We start from the raw sequence: 18,791 nt of genomic DNA on the forward strand, positions 1-18,791 counted from the left end.
AATAACATCTCCCCTCGCTGACAGTCAGTGTCGATAGGAAATAACGTCTCCCCTCGCTGACAGTCAGTGTCGATCGGAAATAACATCTCCCCTCGCTGTCATTCAGTGTCGATAGGAAATAACATCTCCCCTCGCTGACAGTCAGTGTCGATCGGAAATAACATCTCCCCTCGCTGACAGTCAGTGTCGATAGGAAATAACATCTCCCCTCTCTGAAAGTCAGTGTCGATAGGAAATAACATCTCCCCTCGCTGACAGTCAGTGTCGTTCGGAAATAACATCTCCCCTCGCTGACAGTCAGTGCCGATAGGAAATAACATCTCCCCTCGCTGACAGTCAGTGCCGATAGGAAATAACATCTCCCCTCGCTGACAGTCAGTGTCGATAGGAAATAACATCGCCCCTCGCTGACAGTCAGTGTCGATAGGAAATAACATCGCCCCTCGCTGACAGTCAGTGTCGATAGGAAATAACATCTCCCCTCGCTGACAGTCAGTGTCGAGAGGAAATAACATCTCCCCTCGCTGACAGTCAGTGTCGATCGGAAATAACATCTCCCCTCGCTGAAAGTCAGTGTCGATCGGAAACAACATCGCCCCTCGCTGACAGTTTGTGTCGATAGGAAATAACATCTCCTCTCGCTGACAGTCAGTGCCAATAAGAAATAACATCTCCCCTCGCTGACAGTCAGTGTCGATAGGAAATAACATCTCCCCTCGCTGACAGTCAGTGTCGATAGGAAATAACATCTCCCCTCGCTGACAGTCAGGGTCGAGAGGAAATAACATCTTCCCGCGCTGACAGTCAGTGCCGATAGGAAATAACATCTCCCCTCGCTGACAGTCAGTGTCGATTGGAAATAACATTTCCCCTCGCTGACAGTCAGTCTGGATAGGAAATAACATCTTCCCTGGCTGACAATCAGTTTCGATAGGAAATTACACCTCCCCTCGCTGACAGTCAGTGTGGATAGGAAATAACCTCTCCCCTCACTGACAGTCAGTGTGGATAGGAAATAACATCTACCGTCGCTGACAGTCAGTGTGGATAGGAAATAACATCTCCCCTCGCTGACAGTCAGTGTCGATTGGAAATAACACCTCCCCTCGCTGACAGTCAGTGTGGATAGGAAATAACCTCTCCCCTCACTGACAGTCAGTGTGGATAGGAAATAATATTGCCCCTCGCTGACCGTCAGTTTCGATAGGCAATAACACCTGCCCTCGCTGACAGTCAGTGTCGATAGGAAATAACACCTCCCCTCGCTGACAGTCAGTGTCGATTGGAAATAACATCTCCCCTCGCTGACAGTCAGTGTCGATCGGAAATAACATCTCCCCTCGCTGAAAGTCAGTGTCGATCGGAAACAACATCGCCCCTCGCTGACAGTTTGTGTCGATAGGAAATAACATCTCCTCTCGCTGACAGTCAGTGCCAATAAGAAATAACATCTCCCCTCGCTGACAGTCAGTGTCGATAGGAAATAACATCTCCCCTCGCTGACAGTCAGTGTCGAGAGGAAATAACATCTCCCCGCGCTGACAGTCAGTGCCGATAGGAAATAACATCTCCCCTCGCTGACAGTCAGTGTCGATTGGAAATAACATTTCCCCTCGCTGACAGTCAGTCTGGATAGGAAATAACATCTTCCCTGGCTGACAATCAGTTTCGATACGAAATTACACCTCCCCTCGCTGACAGTCAGTGTGGATAGGAAATAACCTCTCCCCTCACTGACAGTCAGTGTGGATAGGAAATAACATCTCCCGTCGCTGACAGTCAGTGTGGATAGGAAATAACATCTCCCCTCACTGACAGTCAGTGTCGATTGGAAATAACACCTCCCCTCGCTGACAGTATGTGTGGATAGGAAATAACCTCTCCCCTCACTGACAGTCAGTGTCGATAGGAAATAACATCTCCCCGCGCTGACAGTCAGTGTCGATCGGAAATAACATCTCCCGTCGCTGACAGTCAGTGTCGATAGGAAATAACATCTCCCCTCTCTGACAGTCAGTATCGATAGGAAATAACATCTCCCCTCGCTGACAGTCAGTGTCGATAGGAAATAACACCTCCCCTCGCTGACAGTCAGTGTCGATAGGAAATAACATCTCCCCTCGCTGACAGTATGTGTCGATAGGAAATAACATCTCCCGTCGCTGACAGTCTGTGTCGATAGGAAATAACATATCCCCTCGCTGACAGTCTGTGTCGATAGGAAATAACATATCCCCTCGCTGACAGTCAGTGTCGATCGGAAATAACATCTCCCGTCGCTGACAGTTAGTGTCGATTGGAAATAACATCTCCCCTCGCTGACAGTCTGTGTCGATAGGAAATAACGTCTCCACTCGCTGACAGTCAGTGTCGATAGGAAATAACATCTCCCCTTGCTGACAGTCACTTGTCGATAGGAAATAACATCTCCCCTCGCTGACAGTCAGTGTCGATCGGAAATAACATCTCCCCTCGCTGACAGTCAGTGTCGATAGGAAATAACATATCCCCTCGCTGACAGTCAGTGTCGATAGGAAATAACATCTCCCCTCGCTGACAGTCAGTGTCGATAGGAAATAACGTCTCCCCTCGCTGACAGTCAGTGTCGATAGGAAATAACATCTTCCCTGGCTGACAATCAGTTTCGATAGGAAATAACACCTCCCCTCGCTGACAGTCAGTGTCGATAGGAAATATCATCTCCCCTCACTGACAGTCAGTGTGGATAGGAAATAACATCTCCCCTCGCTGACAGTCAGTGTCGATAGGAAATAACGTCTCCCCTCGCTGACAGTCAGTGTCGATCGGAAATAACATCTCCCCTCGCTGTCAGTCAGTGTCGATAGGAAATAACATTTCCCCTCGCTGACAGTCAGTGTCGATCGGAAATAACATCTCCCCTCGCTGACAGTCAGTGTCGATAGGAAATAACATCTCCCCTCTCTGACAGTCAGTGTCGATAGGAAATAACATCTCCCCTCGCTGACAGTCATTGTCGATAGGAAATAACACCTCCCCTCGCTGACAGTCAGTGTCGATAGGAAATAACATCTCCCCTCGCTGACAGTCAGTGTCAATCGGAAATAACATCTCCCCTCGCTGACAGTCAGTGCCGATAGGAAATAACATCTCCCCTCGCTGACAGTCAGTGCCGATAGGAAATAACATCTCCCCTCGCTGACAGTCAGTGTCGATAGGAAATAACATCTCCCCTCGCTGACAGTCAGTGTCGATAGGAAATAACATCGCCCCTCGCTGACAGTCAGTGTCGATAGGAAATAACATCGCCCCTCGCTGACAGTCAGTGTCGATAGGAAATAACATCTCCCCTCGCTGACAGTCAGTGTCGAGAGGAAATAACATCTCCCCTCGCTGAAAGTCAGTGTCGATCGGAAACAACATCGCCCCTCGCTGACAGTTTGTGTCGATAGGAAATAACATCTCCTCTCGCTGACAGTCAGTGCCAATAAGAAATAACATCTCCCCTCGCTGACAGTCAGTGTCGATAGGAAATAACATCTCCCCTCGCTGACAGTCAGTGTCGATAGGAAATAACATCTCCCCTCGCTGACAGTCAGGGTCGAGAGGAAATAACATCTTCCCGCGCTGACAGTCAGTGCCGATAGGAAATAACATCTCCCCTCGCTGACAGTCAGTGTCGATTGGAAATAACATTTCCCCTCGCTGACAGTCAGTCTGGATAGGAAATAACATCTTCCCTGGCTGACAATCAGTTTCGATAGGAAATTACACCTCCCCTCGCTGACAGTCAGTGTGGATAGGAAATAACCTCTCCCCTCACTGACAGTCAGTGTGGATAGGAAATAACATCTACCGTCGCTGACAGTCAGTGTGGATAGGAAATAACATCTCCCCTCGCTGACAGTCAGTGTCGATTGGAAATAACACCTCCCCTCGCTGACAGTCAGTGTGGATAGGAAATAACCTCTCCCCTCACTGACAGTCAGTGTGGATAGGAAATAATATTGCCCCTCGCTGACCGTCAGTTTCGATAGGCAATAACACCTGCCCTCGCTGACAGTCAGTGTCGATAGGAAATAACACCTCCCCTCGCTGACAGTCAGTGTCGATTGGAAATAACATCTCCCCTCGCTGACAGTCAGTGTCGATCGGAAATAACATCTCCCCTCGCTGAAAGTCAGTGTCGATCGGAAACAACATCGCCCCTCGCTGACAGTTTGTGTCGATAGGAAATAACATCTCCTCTCGCTGACAGTCAGTGCCAATAAGAAATAACATCTCCCCTCGCTGACAGTCAGTGTCGATAGGAAATAACATCTCCCCTCGCTGACAGTCAGTGTCGAGAGGAAATAACATCTCCCCGCGCTGACAGTCAGTGCCGATAGGAAATAACATCTCCCCTCGCTGACAGTCAGTGTCGATTGGAAATAACATTTCCCCTCGCTGACAGTCAGTCTGGATAGGAAATAACATCTTCCCTGGCTGACAATCAGTTTCGATACGAAATTACACCTCCCCTCGCTGACAGTCAGTGTGGATAGGAAATAACCTCTCCCCTCACTGACAGTCAGTGTGGATAGGAAATAACATCTCCCGTCGCTGACAGTCAGTGTGGATAGGAAATAACATCTCCCCTCACTGACAGTCAGTGTCGATTGGAAATAACACCTCCCCTCGCTGACAGTATGTGTGGATAGGAAATAACCTCTCCCCTCACTGACAGTCAGTGTCGATAGGAAATAACATCTCCCCTCGCTGACAGTCAGTGTCGATCGGAAATAACATCTCCCGTCGCTGACAGTCAGTGTCGATAGGAAATAACATCTCCCCTCTCTGACAGTCAGTATCGATAGGAAATAACATCTCCCCTCGCTGACAGTCAGTGTCGATAGGAAATAACACCTCCCCTCGCTGACAGTCAGTGTCGATAGGAAATAACATCTCCCCTCGCTGACAGTATGTGTCGATAGGAAATAACATCTCCCGTCGCTGACAGTCTGTGTCGATAGGAAATAACATATCCCCTCGCTGACAGTCTGTGTCGATAGGAAATAACATATCCCCTCGCTGACAGTCAGTGTCGATCGGAAATAACATCTCCCGTCGCTGACAGTTAGTGTCGATTGGAAATAACATCTCCCCTCGCTGACAGTCTGTGTCGATAGGAAATAACGTCTCCACTCGCTGACAGTCAGTGTCGATAGGAAATAACATCTCCCCTTGCTGACAGTCACTTGTCGATAGGAAATAACATCTCCCCTCGCTGACAGTCAGTGTCGATCGGAAATAACATCTCCCCTCGCTGACAGTCAGTGTCGATAGGAAATAACATATCCCCTCGCTGACAGTCAGTGTCGATAGGAAATAACATCTCCCCTCGCTGACAGTCAGTGTCGATAGGAAATAACGTCTCCCCTCGCTGACAGTCAGTGTCGATAGGAAATAACATCTTCCCTGGCTGACAATCAGTTTCGATAGGAAATAACACCTCCCCTCGCTGACAGTCAGTGTCGATAGGAAATATCATCTCCCCTCACTGACAGTCAGTGTGGATAGGAAATAACATCTCCCCTCGCTGACAGTCAGTGTCGATAGGAAATAACGTCTCCCCTCGCTGACAGTCAGTGTCGATCGGAAATAACATCTCCCCTCGCTGTCAGTCAGTGTCGATAGGAAATAACATTTCCCCTCGCTGACAGTCAGTGTCGATCGGAAATAACATCTCCCCTCGCTGACAGTCAGTGTCGATAGGAAATAACATCTCCCCTCTCTGACAGTCAGTGTCGATAGGAAATAACATCTCCCCTCGCTGACAGTCATTGTCGATAGGAAATAACACCTCCCCTCGCTGACAGTCAGTGTCGATAGGAAATAACATCTCCCCTCGCTGACAGTCAGTGTCAATCGGAAATAACATCTCCCCTCGCTGACAGTCAGTGCCGATAGGAAATAACATCTCCCCTCGCTGACAGTCAGTGCCGATAGGAAATAACATCTCCCCTCGCTGACAGTCAGTGTCGATAGGAAATAACATCTCCCCTCGCTGACAGTCAGTGTCGATAGGAAATAACATCGCCCCTCGCTGACAGTCAGTGTCGATAGGAAATAACATCGCCCCTCGCTGACAGTCAGTGTCGATAGGAAATAACATCTCCCCTCGCTGACAGTCAGTGTCGAGAGGAAATAACATCTCCCCTCGCTGACAGTCAGTGTCGATCGGAAATAACATCTCCCCTCGCTGAAAGTCAGTGTCGATCGGAAACAACATCGCCCCTCGCTGACAGTTTGTGTCGATAGGAAATAACATCTCCTCTCGCTGACAGTCAGTGCCAATAAGAAATAACATCTCCCCTCGCTGACAGTCAGTGTCGATAGGAAATAACATCTCCCCTCGCTGACAGTCAGTGTCGAGAGGAAATAACATCTCCCCGCGCTGACAGTCAGTGCCGATAGGAAATAACATCTCCCCTCGCTGACAGTCAGTGTCGATTGGAAATAACATTTCCCCTCGCTGACAGTCAGTCTGGATAGGAAATAACATCTTCCCTGGCTGACAATCAGTTTCGATAGGAAATTACACCTCCCCTCGCTGACAGTCAGTGTGGATAGGAAATAACCTCTCCCCTCACTGACAGTCAGTGTGGATAGGAAATAACATCTCCCGTCGCTGACAGTCAGTGTGGATAGGAAATAACACCTCCCCTCGCTGACAGTCAGTGTCGATTGGAAATAACTCCTCCCCTCGCTGACAGTCAGTGTCGATTGGAAATAACACCTCCCCTCGCTGACAGTCAGTGTCGATAGGAAATAACACCTCCCCTCGCTGACAGTCAGTGTGGATAGGAAATAACATCTCCCCTCGCTGACAGTCAGTGTCGATAGGAAATAACATCTCCCGTCGCTGACAGTCAGTGTCGATTGGAAATAACTTCTCCCCTCGCTGACAGTCAGTGTCGAGAGGAAATAACTTCTCCCCTCGCTGACAGTCAGTGTCGATAGGAAATAACTTCTCCCCTCGCTGACAGTCAGTGTCGATAGGAAATAACATCTCCCCTCGCTGACAGTCAGTGTCGATAGGAAATAACATCTCCCCTCGCTGACAGTCAGTGTCGATAGGAAATAACATCTCCCCTCGCTGACAGTCAGTGTCGATAGGAAATAACATCTCCCGTCGCTGACAGTCAGTGTGGATAGGAAATAACATCTCCCCTCACTGACAGTCAGTGTCGATTGGAAATAACACCTCCCCTCGCTGACAGTAGGTGTGGATAGGAAATAACCTCTCCCCTCACTGACAGTCAGTGTGGATAGGAAATAATATTGCCCCTCGCTGACCGTCAGTTTCGATAGGCAATAACACCTGCCCTCGCTGACAGTCAGTGTCGATAGGAAATAACACCTCCCCTCGCTGACAGTCAGTGTCGATTGGAAATAACTCCTCCCCTCGCTGACAGTCAGTGTCGATTGGAAATAACACCTCCCCTCGCTGACAGTCAGTGTCGATAGGAAATAACACCTCCCCTCGCTGACAGTCAGTGTGGATAGGAAATAACATCTCCCCTCGCTGACAGTCAGTGTCGATAGGAAATAACATCTCCCGTCGCTGACAGTCAGTGTCGATTGGAAATAACTTCTCCCCTCGCTGACAGTCAGTGTCGAGAGGAAATAACTTCTCCCCTCGCTGACAGTCAGTGTCGATAGGAAATAACTTCTCCCCTCGCTGACAGTCAGTGTCGATAGGAAATAACATCTCCCCTCGCTGACAGTCAGTGTCGATAGGAAATAACATCTCCCCTCGCTGACAGTCAGTGTCGATAGGAAATAACATCTCCCCTCGCTGACAGTCAGTGTCGATAGGAAATAACATCTCCCGTCGCTGACAGTCAGTGTCGATTGGAAATAACACCTCCCCTCGCTGACAGTCAGTGTCGATAGGAAATAACATCTCCCCTCGCTGACAGTCAGTGTCGATAGGAAATAACACCTCCCCTCGCTGACAGTCAGTGTCGATAGGAAATAACATCTCCCCTCGCTGACAGTATGTGTCGATAGGAAATAACATCTGCCGTCGCTGACAGTCTGTGTCGATAGGAAATAACATATCCCCTCGCTGACAGTCAGTGTCGATCGGAAATAACATCTCCCGTCGCTGACAGTCAGTGTCAATTGGAAATAACATCTCCCCTCGCTGACAGTCAGTGTCGATAGGAAATAACATCTCCCGTCGCTGACAGTCTGTGTCGATAGGAAATAACATATCCCCTCGCTGACAGTCTGTGTCGATAGGAAATAACATCTCCCCTCGCTGACAGTCAGTGTCGATCGGAAATAACATCTCCCGTCGCTGACAGTCAGTGTTGATAGGAAATAACATCTCCCCTCGCTGACAGTCTGTGTCGATAGGAAATAACACCTCCCCTCGCTGACAGTCAGTGTCGATAGGAAATAACATCTTCCCTCGCTGACAGTATGTGTCGATAGGAAATAACACCTCCCCTCGCTGACAGTCAGTGTCGATAGGAAATAACACCTCCCCTCGCTGACAGTCAGTGTCGAGAGGAAATAACATCTCCCCTCGCTGACAGTATGTGTCGATAGGAAATAACACCTCCCCTCGCTGACAGTCAGTGTCGATAGGAAATAACATCTCCCCTCGCTGACAGTCAGTGTCGATAGGAAATAACACCTCCCCTCGCTGACAGTCAGTGTCGATAGGAAATAACATCTTCCCTCGCTGACAGTATTTGTCGATAGGAAATAACATCTCCCATCGCTGACAGTCTGTGTCGATAGGAAATAACATATCCCCTCGCTGACAGTCTGTGTCGATAGGAAATAACATCTCCCCTCGCTGACAGTCAGTGTCGATAGGAAATAACATCTCCCCTCTCTGACAGTCAGTGTCGATAGGAAATAACATCTCCCCTCGCTGACAGTCAGTGTCGATAGGAAATAACACCTCCCCTCGCTGACAGTCAGTGTCGATAGGAAATAACATCTTCCCTCGCTGACAGTATGTGTCGATAGGAAATAACATCTCCCGTCGCTGACAGTCTGTGTCGATAGGAAATAACATATCCCCTCGCTGACAGTCTGTGTCGATAGGAAATAACATCTCCCCTCGCTGACAGTCAGTGTCGATAGGAAATAACATCTCCCCTCGCTGACAGTCAGTGTCGATCGCAAATAACATCTCCCGTCGCTGACAGTCAGTGTCGATTGGAAATAACATCTCCCCTCGCTGACAGTCAGTGTGGATAGGAAATAACATCTCCACTCGCTGACAGTCACTTGTCATTCACCCCGGAGTTTCTCTCTTCTCCCTTCTCCTACTGGGCAGAAGATGGTGTAAAGGACAACTTCTACGCCACTGTTATCAGAGTCTTTAATAGACCTCTGATATGACAGGATGGACACTTGTCCTCACAGTCAGCCTCGTTATGATCTGCTCTGCACTTACTCTGTAGATTTTGACACTTTATTCTGCATGGTTATTGTTTTACCTTATTCCACCTCAGTGCACTGTGCAGTGATTTGATCTCTATCAACAGTGTGCAAGACAAGCTTTTCACTGTACCTCTGTAGTGTGACAATAGTTAAAGCACTACCAACACCTCTGTAGTCTCGGAAAGATACCCTGACTCCGGTTTGCAAGTTATCCATCAATGTTGTCATTAAGTGTGGATTTCAGTCTGTGGGTTTGTGGTTCTGACAGGTGCGGAACTGATCCGAACTGGGCCAAACTCGGTCAGCTCGTTGTAAGGTCCCACGCAAGGTGGTGAGCAGGGTCAGCAACAAGCAGAACTGCTGAGCCCAGTGACAACAGAACACAGATCACTGGATATTTCTGTAAATATGTTCCTGTGGTGAGATTTAAAATGCTTCCTGATTTTGCTTTCACTGCAGATGACGTCTCAGTGATCAGGAGAAGCCCTGTTCATAACCTGATGCTACCTGCAGTCTAACAGTGACTCAACGAGGTCTCACCATGTACTTGTCCGCAGTAGGAGCCTTCACCCTGGGTAGGTAGCACAGTTCTCCTGCCCCTGGCCCGAATGGCTCGGTTTATTTTTATTTTCATTTAGAGATACAGCACAGTAACAGGCCCTACGAGTCTGGAGTTACACCCATGTGACCAGAGAGCCCAGCATCCTCATTGTTGGAATGTGGGGAAGGGAGAATGTACAGACTGCGGTGGAGTTGAACCCGGGTCAGTGGCGCTAACCACTACTTCACCTTGCCACTACGAGCATTTGTTTGCTGCAGGAAGGTGACAGTGGTGGAGCTTCCCTGCGTCTGCCATCTCCCTCCATCAGAAACATGAGTGAGTGCCTGTCGAAGGTTGTTTTCCAATTTCTGTTCACAGCTGTGTTATTGAACTAGTCTGATGCAGGCTCCAATGCAGGGCCTACGCGATGAATATTGCAGGTTCCAATGCAGTATGCAATGCATTCAAACTGTGTCATTATCCAGGAAGTACCTCAGCATGTGGCCATTGTTATCAAGACATGTGGTTTTGCTTTCAGTCTCTACCTAAACAGTTTGGGGTAGGTACTCACTGTGCCCATGGAGAACTCTCGGCTCTCCCGATACAGAAATCAGCTACAGTCTCTGATCCCATTGGTAAGATCTGTTAGATTCCGATGTTTTTGATCCAAGGTTCTTTCTGAAGTAAAGAAAATGGCAAAAAACTTGTTGACTTGCTGAATGGTCTCGGCCCAAAACGCCAACTGTACTCTTTTCCATAGTTGCTGCCTGGCCTGCTGAGTTCCTCCAGCATTTTGTGCATGTTGCTTGGATTTCCAGTGTCTGCAGTTTTCTCTAGTTTTTGTTATATTATGATCATTTTATTGAATGCTAATAGAACTAAGAGAATTGGAAATGGGGAGAAGCTGGGCTCTAGTAAGGGAAGGAAAGAAGTAAAGAATAAAGATCGTGGGCCAATGAGTTCAGCCATTCTTATACCCCATAGATAAGAGACATTCCAATTGAATATGTAGATAGGAGTTAACCAATCAGATAGCCCCTATTCAAATAATGTGATGGCAGAGAAACTTATAGAATTATACAAAGAACTATAACCAGTAGGGGGAGACACTGAACTATCGCATATATACTGAACATACTGTGACCCCTTGGAAACATACTTAATGGTTATGTATACAGGTGATTATATAAAATACAATTAGCATAAAAGTTAAGCTGCAAAGAGAATAACAATTACACAGTCTAATCCGACATTTCACAGCAATCGAGGATGAATATTCCTTCCTGAGATAATGACCATCCCGGTCAGTAGCTGTCACCAGTAGATTTCCCTCCAGCAGCTCTGTGGAGGGAGCCTCAGGAGATACCCACATGTCGGGGTAGGTTGTCGTGTGTGCAGTAAACCCTGGGCTGCTCCCGTGCCCGACGACAAGCTCGTGCAAGTGAAGTATGAGATGGTGGATATTTGACCTCTCTATCTACCTCATTATGACCTTGTCTGTACTGTTACAATTTATTCCCTGTTGTTAATTCTTTAATATTCAAAGATTGATTTATCTGTCATATGTACATTGGAACATCGAAACCAACAGTGAAATTAGTTGATTGCATCAATGACCAACACAGTCCGAGGATGTGCTGGGGGCAGCCCGCAGTTGTTACACTTCCAGCACTAACATAGTAGGCCCACAATTTACTAACTCTCACCCGTACGTCTTTGGAACGTGGGAGGGAACCCAGACAGTCACGGGGAGATTGCAGAAACTCCTTACAGACAGCGCTGGGAATTGAGCTCCCACTGCTGGCGCCGTGCCACCATTTTACCTTGTGCTTCCTCACACCTGTACGAACGAAACACAAGACCGGCCTCTTGGGCAGCACGGCAGCCTGGCCCAGCGATCGATCAGGGTTCAGTTCCCGCTGCCGTCTGTAAGGAGTTTGTACGTTCTCCCTGTGGTCGCGTGGATTCCCTCCGGCACGATGTCCTGGCACACTGGCTCTGGAAGTATGGTGACGCTTGTGAACTGTCCCCAGCACATCCTCAGTCACAGGCACATCAGCCCACTCTGCATATCTTAATGTACATATGACAAGTCAGCTCATCTTTTTACCGCCTCTATGCACTGTGATCTGTATGCAAGACCAACTTCTCCCTGTATCTCAATACATAATAAAAAATCCCAATTTCATCTCTTTTTCTTCCACAGTGTTGCTGCTGACTTTAGCTGATGGAGTGAGAGGGAAGGAGCAGAGGACCAAGAGAGCATGTAGGTGAAGGGTTCCCAGGACCCAGGACAGCACCACTCTGCTTGATACCTGTCACTGCCTCAAACCCTGAATTCACGGAACGCTAAACCCATGCTGGAGAATGGGGAGGTTAAGCCCAGTGGGACGGACAAACGGGAGGACTGAGGGGAGAGAGTTTATACTTGTGGTGTGGTCCGAAGGGATGGAGTTAATTGGGGAGGGGGTTTGGGGCGATGTTGCTCGGGATGTGGTGAAGAGGCTGGGAGGGGTTCAGGATCCACCTACTGTGGAAGGAGGATGAACAGTTAGATTCGGTGTCTGATTCTGTGCCAGGCCAGGCTGACTGCCCACAGATGGGACCATACACAGGTGAGACTGTCCACAGGTGAGACTGCCCACAGGTGAGACTGCCCACAGAGGGGACCATCCAGAGGTGGGTCTGTCCACAGGTGAGACTGACCACAGAGGGGACCATACACAGGTGAGACTGACCACAGAGGGGACCATCCAGAAGTGGGACTGTCCACAGGTGAGACTGACCACAGATTGGTCCATACACAGGTGAGACTGCCCACAGGTGAGACTGACCACAGATTGGTCCATACACAGGTGAGACTGTCCACAGATTGGTCCATACACAGGTGAGACTGCCCACTGGTGAGACTGACCACAGATTGGTCCATACACAGGTGAGACTGACCACAGATTGGTCCATACACAGGTGAGACTGACTACAGAGGGGACCATACACAGGTGAGACTGTCCACAGATTGGACCATACACAGGTGAGACTGACCACAGAGGGGACCATACACAGGTGAGACTGACCACAGATTGGACCATACACAGGTGAGACTGTCCACAGATTGGACCATACACAGGTGAGACTGACCACAGAGGGGACCATACACAGGTGAGACTGTCCACAGATTGGACCATACACAGGTGAGACTGACCACAGATTGGACCATACACAGGTGAGACTGCCCACTGGTGAGACTGACCACAGATTGGTCCATACACAGGTGAGACTGACCACAGATTGGTCCATACACAGGTGAGACTGACTACAGAGGGGACCATACACAGGTGAGACTGTCCACAGATTGGACCATACACAGGTGAGACTGACCACAGAGGGGACCATACACAGGTGAGACTGTCCACAGATTGGACCATACACAGGTGAGACTGACCACAGATTGGACCATACACAGGTGAGACTGACTACAGAGGGGACCATACACAGGTGAGACTGACTACAGAGGGGACCATACACAGGTGAGACTGTCCACAGATTGGACCATACACAGGTGAGACTGACCACAGAGGGGACCATCCAGTGGTGAGACTGTCCACAGGTGAGACTGACCACAGAGGGGACCATCCAGTGGTGAGACTGTCCACAGGTGAGACTGACCACAGAGGGGACCATCCAGTGGTGAGACTGACCACAGATTGGACCATACACAGGTGAGGCTGTCCACAGATTGGACCATACACAGGTGAGACTGACCACAGAGGGGACCATCCAGTGGTGAGACTGTCCACAAGTGAGACTGACCACAGATTGGACCATACACAGGTGAGGCTGTCCACAGATTGGACCATACACAGGTGAGACTGACCACAGAGGGGACCATCCAGTGGTGAGACTGTCCACAGGTGAGACTGACCACAGATTGGACCATACACAGGTGAGACTGACCACAGAGGGGACCATACACAGGTGAGACTGACCACAGATTGGACCATACACAGGTGAGACTGACCACAGAGGGGACCATCCAGAGGTGGGACTGTCCACAGGTGAGACTGACCACAGATTGGACCATACACAGGTGAGACTGACCACAGAGGGGACCATCCAGTGGTGAGACTGTCCACAGGTGAGACTGACCACAGATTGGACCATACACTGGTGGGACCATCCAGTGGTGTGACCGTCTAGAGGAGAAACTGTAGATGGGAATTCCCACAGGTGGGGTGGCTTAGGGGTGGGACTTCACTGACAGCCTTCCTGCCCTTGTTGTCAGCTGCTTACTGCCACTTGTGTTCTTGCCTCCAGCTGTGCCTCAGATAGACTGCGACATCAGAGCAGGCAAGGTGAAGGTGTTGGAGTTTGTGGCGCGCTGCCCACCAGGCTGCCTGGGCACGAAGCAGGCAGTGTGGGGCACGGAGATCTATGCTTCTGTTTCCAGCGTGTGTGTCGCTGCCATTCACAGGTCCACGGCTCTTCCCTTAACTCCAGCCGACGGGCTCAATGGGTCATTTTATCCTGGGCAGCTGGTGACAAGTGTCTTTGCTTGGAGCCATGGAGGGGAGGGGAGGGGAGGGGAGGGGAGACCATTCAGCCTGTGGTGTTTGTGCTCAACCAACTTGGGCAGAGAGATTTACCCTGTTTGACAGGGTCAGTACACCCATTTGGATAATGAGAGGTGGAAGGTGTAGATAAACGAGAGGGATTAATAGAGGTGAATAGGATGATCAGATTTTAAAGGAGTGTATAAAATGATCAGATTTTAAAGGAGTGCATAAAATAATCAGATTTAAAAGGAGTGCATAAAATAATCAGATTTAAAAGGAGTGCATAAGGTGATCAGATTTAAAAGGAGTTTATAAAGTGATCAGATTTAAAAGGAGTGTATAAGGTGATCAGATTTAAAAGGAGATTATAAAGTGATCAGATTTAAAAGGAGTTTATAAGGTAATAAGTTTAAAAGGAGTGCATAAGGTGATCAGATTTAAAAGGAGTTTATAAGATGATGAGAGGCATTGATGGAGTGAACAGCCAGTATCTTTTCCCCAGGGCAGAAATGTCAAATATAAGAAGGCGGAATTTTAAGGCCATTGGAGAAACGGGAGTGGCTCACCTTTCTGAGTGTACCCAAGCTGAAAATCATCATCTAAAAAACTTTTCTCACGTGCCATGATAAATTTGAGCAGAGATTATAGTGAAATATAATTTGAGCAGTGATTTTAGTGAAATATACTGATTAATGAATTAGTAAAAATAATTATGGGCTTTTTAAAGGAAAAAGGATGGTTCCTGTTTACTTGTATTTGTTGTTTGATTTAATAAAAGTATAACAGAGACAGGTTGAAAGAAATTAAGCATTTTAGAAAGCCCATTAAAAATTATTAATAAGTCTTTTAAAGAGACAACTGAAATATAACATCATTTTAAAACATTGTAACCATTTACAATCCAAATACTGATGTGTACACCAGGTCTGTGAGGATTTCAAAACGTTTCATCCAACATCACGTATTCTTGCAACCGTCTAGCTGGCGTGAAACATCTTCTGTGAAAACATCTTACTGCTCTCAGATTGTAAAAAGTCGTTATCGATCCTTTTATTATGGGCGGGGTTTGAAGAATAGAGAGGTGGAACTGTGTGCCAACAAAATTTTTCAATGTGCCATCTTGGGCACACATGCCATTGGTTCCCCTCATTTATAAAAATTCCCCTCACTCTTCTGTGCTCCAGTGAATAAACTTCTAATTATAGCTCAGGCCCACCAACTTCTCTGCACTCTGTCGAGCTTATTGATATCTTTCCTGTAGGTAGGTATAGGACATGCAGGTGTGATGCCCTTTAGATAATTACAAAGGGGGAGGAGGTAACAGAGATGGGGACGGCATGAGGATACAGAGGAGCTGCAGAAGGAGGGCAAGTGGAGCAGGAGTGACTAACCTATCATCATCTGCCACAGTGGTGTCATCAGAAACAGAGGAGGAAAGATCCACGTTCGGAAGGTGCCCAACAGCTCCAGCTACAGGGGGACCTTTTCCAATGGCGTTCGCTCCTTGTCCCTCCCCAGGTGGAGAGAGTCCTTCATTGTGTCAGGTAACTGCTGCTGAGCCTCCACACCAGAGGACAGAGGCCGCTTTGTTCCCATTTATCCTTAATGTTTATCATTTGACAACAAGAACTGAGTAAAGGATTAATGCTGCTTTTCGAATGATGGGGTGCTCTGTGAAAGAGGAGAAAGGGATGGAAGTCGGAGAACTGGGTTCCTAATAAAGGTGGACCAACACGTGACTGAGCAGCACTCCCCCAACACAGCACCAACGTCCCCAGCATCGGGGACATCTGACCGATCAGGATTCCCCTGAGATCGGGGACATCTGACCGATCAGGATTCCCCTGACATCGGGGACATCTGACCGATCAGGATTCCCCTGACATCGGGGACATCTGACCGATCAGGATTCCCCTGACATCGGGGACATCTGACCGATCAGGATTGCCCTGACATCGGGGACATCTGACCGATCAGGATTGCCCTGACATCGGGGACATCTGACCGATCAGGATTGCCCTGAGATCGGGGACATCTGACCGATCAGGATTGCCCTGACATCGGGGACATCTGACCGATCAGGATTGCCCTGACATCGGGGACATCTGACCGATCAGGATTGCCCTGACATCGGGGACATCTGACCGATCAGGATTGCCCTGACATCGGGGACATCTGACCGATCAGGATTGCCCTGACATCGGGGACATCTGACCGATCAGGATTGCCCTGAGATCGGGGACATCTGACCGATCAGGATTGCCCTGAGATCGGGGACATCTGACCGATCAGGATTGCCCTGAGATCGGGGACATCTGACCGATCAGGATTGCCCTGAGATCGGGGACATCTGACCGATCAGGATTGCCCTGACATCGGGGACATCTGACCGATCAGGATTGCCCTGACATCGGGGACATCTGACCGATCAGGATTGCCCTGACATCGGGGACATCTGACCGATCAGGATTCCCCTGACATCGGGGACATCTGACTGAGCAGGATTCCCCCAGCAGAGCACCAGCACCCCCAGCATCAGGGATATCTGACCAAGCAGCTCTCCCCCAGTGCAGCACCAGTCACCCTGGTATCTTCAAAAGGTGATGCCACAAAAGGCAGCATCCATTATTAAGAACCACCATCACCCAGGACAGGCCCACCACCAAGGAGTGGTACAGGAGCCTGAAGACACATGCTCAACATCTTAGGAACAGTTTTTTCCCCTCTGCTATTAGATTACTGAATGGACCATGAACTCACGAACAGTACACTACCTCAATATCTTTCCTGTCTTTTGGTACTACTGATTTAATTTAATTTTTTAAAATGTATTTCTTTTTTATTAGTACATGTTGTAAAGTACTGCAGCCACAAAACAACAAACCTGATTCTGATTCTAATTCTTTTGGGATCTTGACTGTGGTCTGGCTTAGAGCTGAGTACAACCCCCAGTTGGGGCACGAGCTTCACCCCTGTTCTGCCTGTGATGTTGAACTCACCAGCTAACTTTCTCTCCTGTCTATTCCTTCAGCTCCCAAGCTACAGAAAGGAGTAACCTACCCATCCATTCTCGAGTTCCTGCCTCCAAGAAGCTCCAGGCTAAGAACCGGTAATTTGGCTGAAGCTGTGGCCTGGGACAGCAGCTTCAATCACAGTTAAACATGGTGCACTAACTAGAGCCAGTTCTGGTTATTTCATTAACTGGATGGGGAGAACTGTGAGCTAACTGATCACAGACTCCGCATGCGTGTGCACACGTGTAAGCGTACGCACCTGTGTGTGTGTGTGTATACACATGAAGGTGACATCCTGTGTGCGTGTGTGTGTGTATCTGTGTATGTTTCTGTCTTTACAGAATGTCTATTTGTACATGTGTTTGTTATCAGCCATACAGAGTCTCTATAATCATTGCAGGCATATCTGCCATTCCATAAGACCATAAGATATAGACCATTTGGCCCATCAAGTCTGCTCCATCATTTCATCATGGGTGATCCAAATTCCCTCTCAGCCTCAGTCTCCTGCCTCATCCTGTAACCCTTCCTGCCCTGACTAGTCAAGAATCTATCAACCACTGTCTTAAATATACCCAATGATTTGGCCTCCACAGCTGTCTGTGGCAATTGATTCCACAGATTCACCACTCTCTAGCTAAAGAAATTCCTTCTCATCACCGTTCCACTTATTGTGAGACTGTGCCCTCTGGCCATACACTCCCCCCATAGGAAACATCCTTTCCACATCCACTCTATCGAGGCCTTTCTGCATTCAGTAGGTTTCGATGAGACCACCCCTCATTCTTCTGAATTGCAGTGAGTACAGACCCAGAGTTATGAAACACTCCTCTTATGATAATCCCAGAATAATTCTCCTGAGCCTCCTTTGGACCATCTCCAATATCAGCACATCCTTTCTAAGATAAGGGGCCCAAAACTTTACATAATACTCCAAGTGAGGCCTCACCAGTGCTTTATAAAGTCTCAACATTACATCCTTGCTTTTATATTCTAGTCCCCTTGAAATTAATGCTAACATTACATTTGCCTTCCTCACCACGGACACAACCTGCAAACTAACCTTCAGGGAGTCTTGCACAAGTACTCCCAAGACCATTTGCACCTCAGATTTTTGAATTTTCTTTCCATTTGGAAAATAGTCTATGCTTTTATTTCTTCTACCAAAGTGCAGGACCGTACACTTCCTGACACTGTATTTCATCTGCTACCTCTTTGCCCATTCTCCTAATCTGTCTAAGTCCTTCTGCGGCC

The 18,791-nt window shown here is 48.3% G+C and overlaps 1 protein-coding gene across 4 annotated transcripts in view; it reads left to right on the forward strand.

Annotated features, from left to right (window-relative positions):
• The window catches only part of vit (vitrin), a 177,089-nt gene that overhangs the window by 127,984 nt on the left and 30,314 nt on the right, over positions 1–18,791 (forward strand). For all 4 annotated transcript variants that reach the window (XM_073056606.1, XM_073056608.1, XM_073056609.1 and 1 more), the window contains exons 2-6: positions 9,889–10,004; positions 12,177–12,236; positions 14,285–14,441; positions 15,934–16,067; positions 17,555–17,632. In XM_073056606.1, the coding sequence (XP_072912707.1) occupies positions 9,971–10,004; positions 12,177–12,236; positions 14,285–14,441; positions 15,934–16,067; positions 17,555–17,632 (463 nt within the window). In that variant the 5' untranslated portion in view covers positions 9,889–9,970. The remainder of the gene's footprint in view (positions 1–9,888; positions 10,005–12,176; positions 12,237–14,284; positions 14,442–15,933; positions 16,068–17,554; positions 17,633–18,791) is intronic.

Source organism: Hemitrygon akajei, chromosome 9, assembly GCF_048418815.1.
Source record: "Hemitrygon akajei chromosome 9, sHemAka1.3, whole genome shotgun sequence".
Lineage (NCBI taxonomy): Eukaryota > Metazoa > Chordata > Chondrichthyes > Myliobatiformes > Dasyatidae > Hemitrygon > Hemitrygon akajei.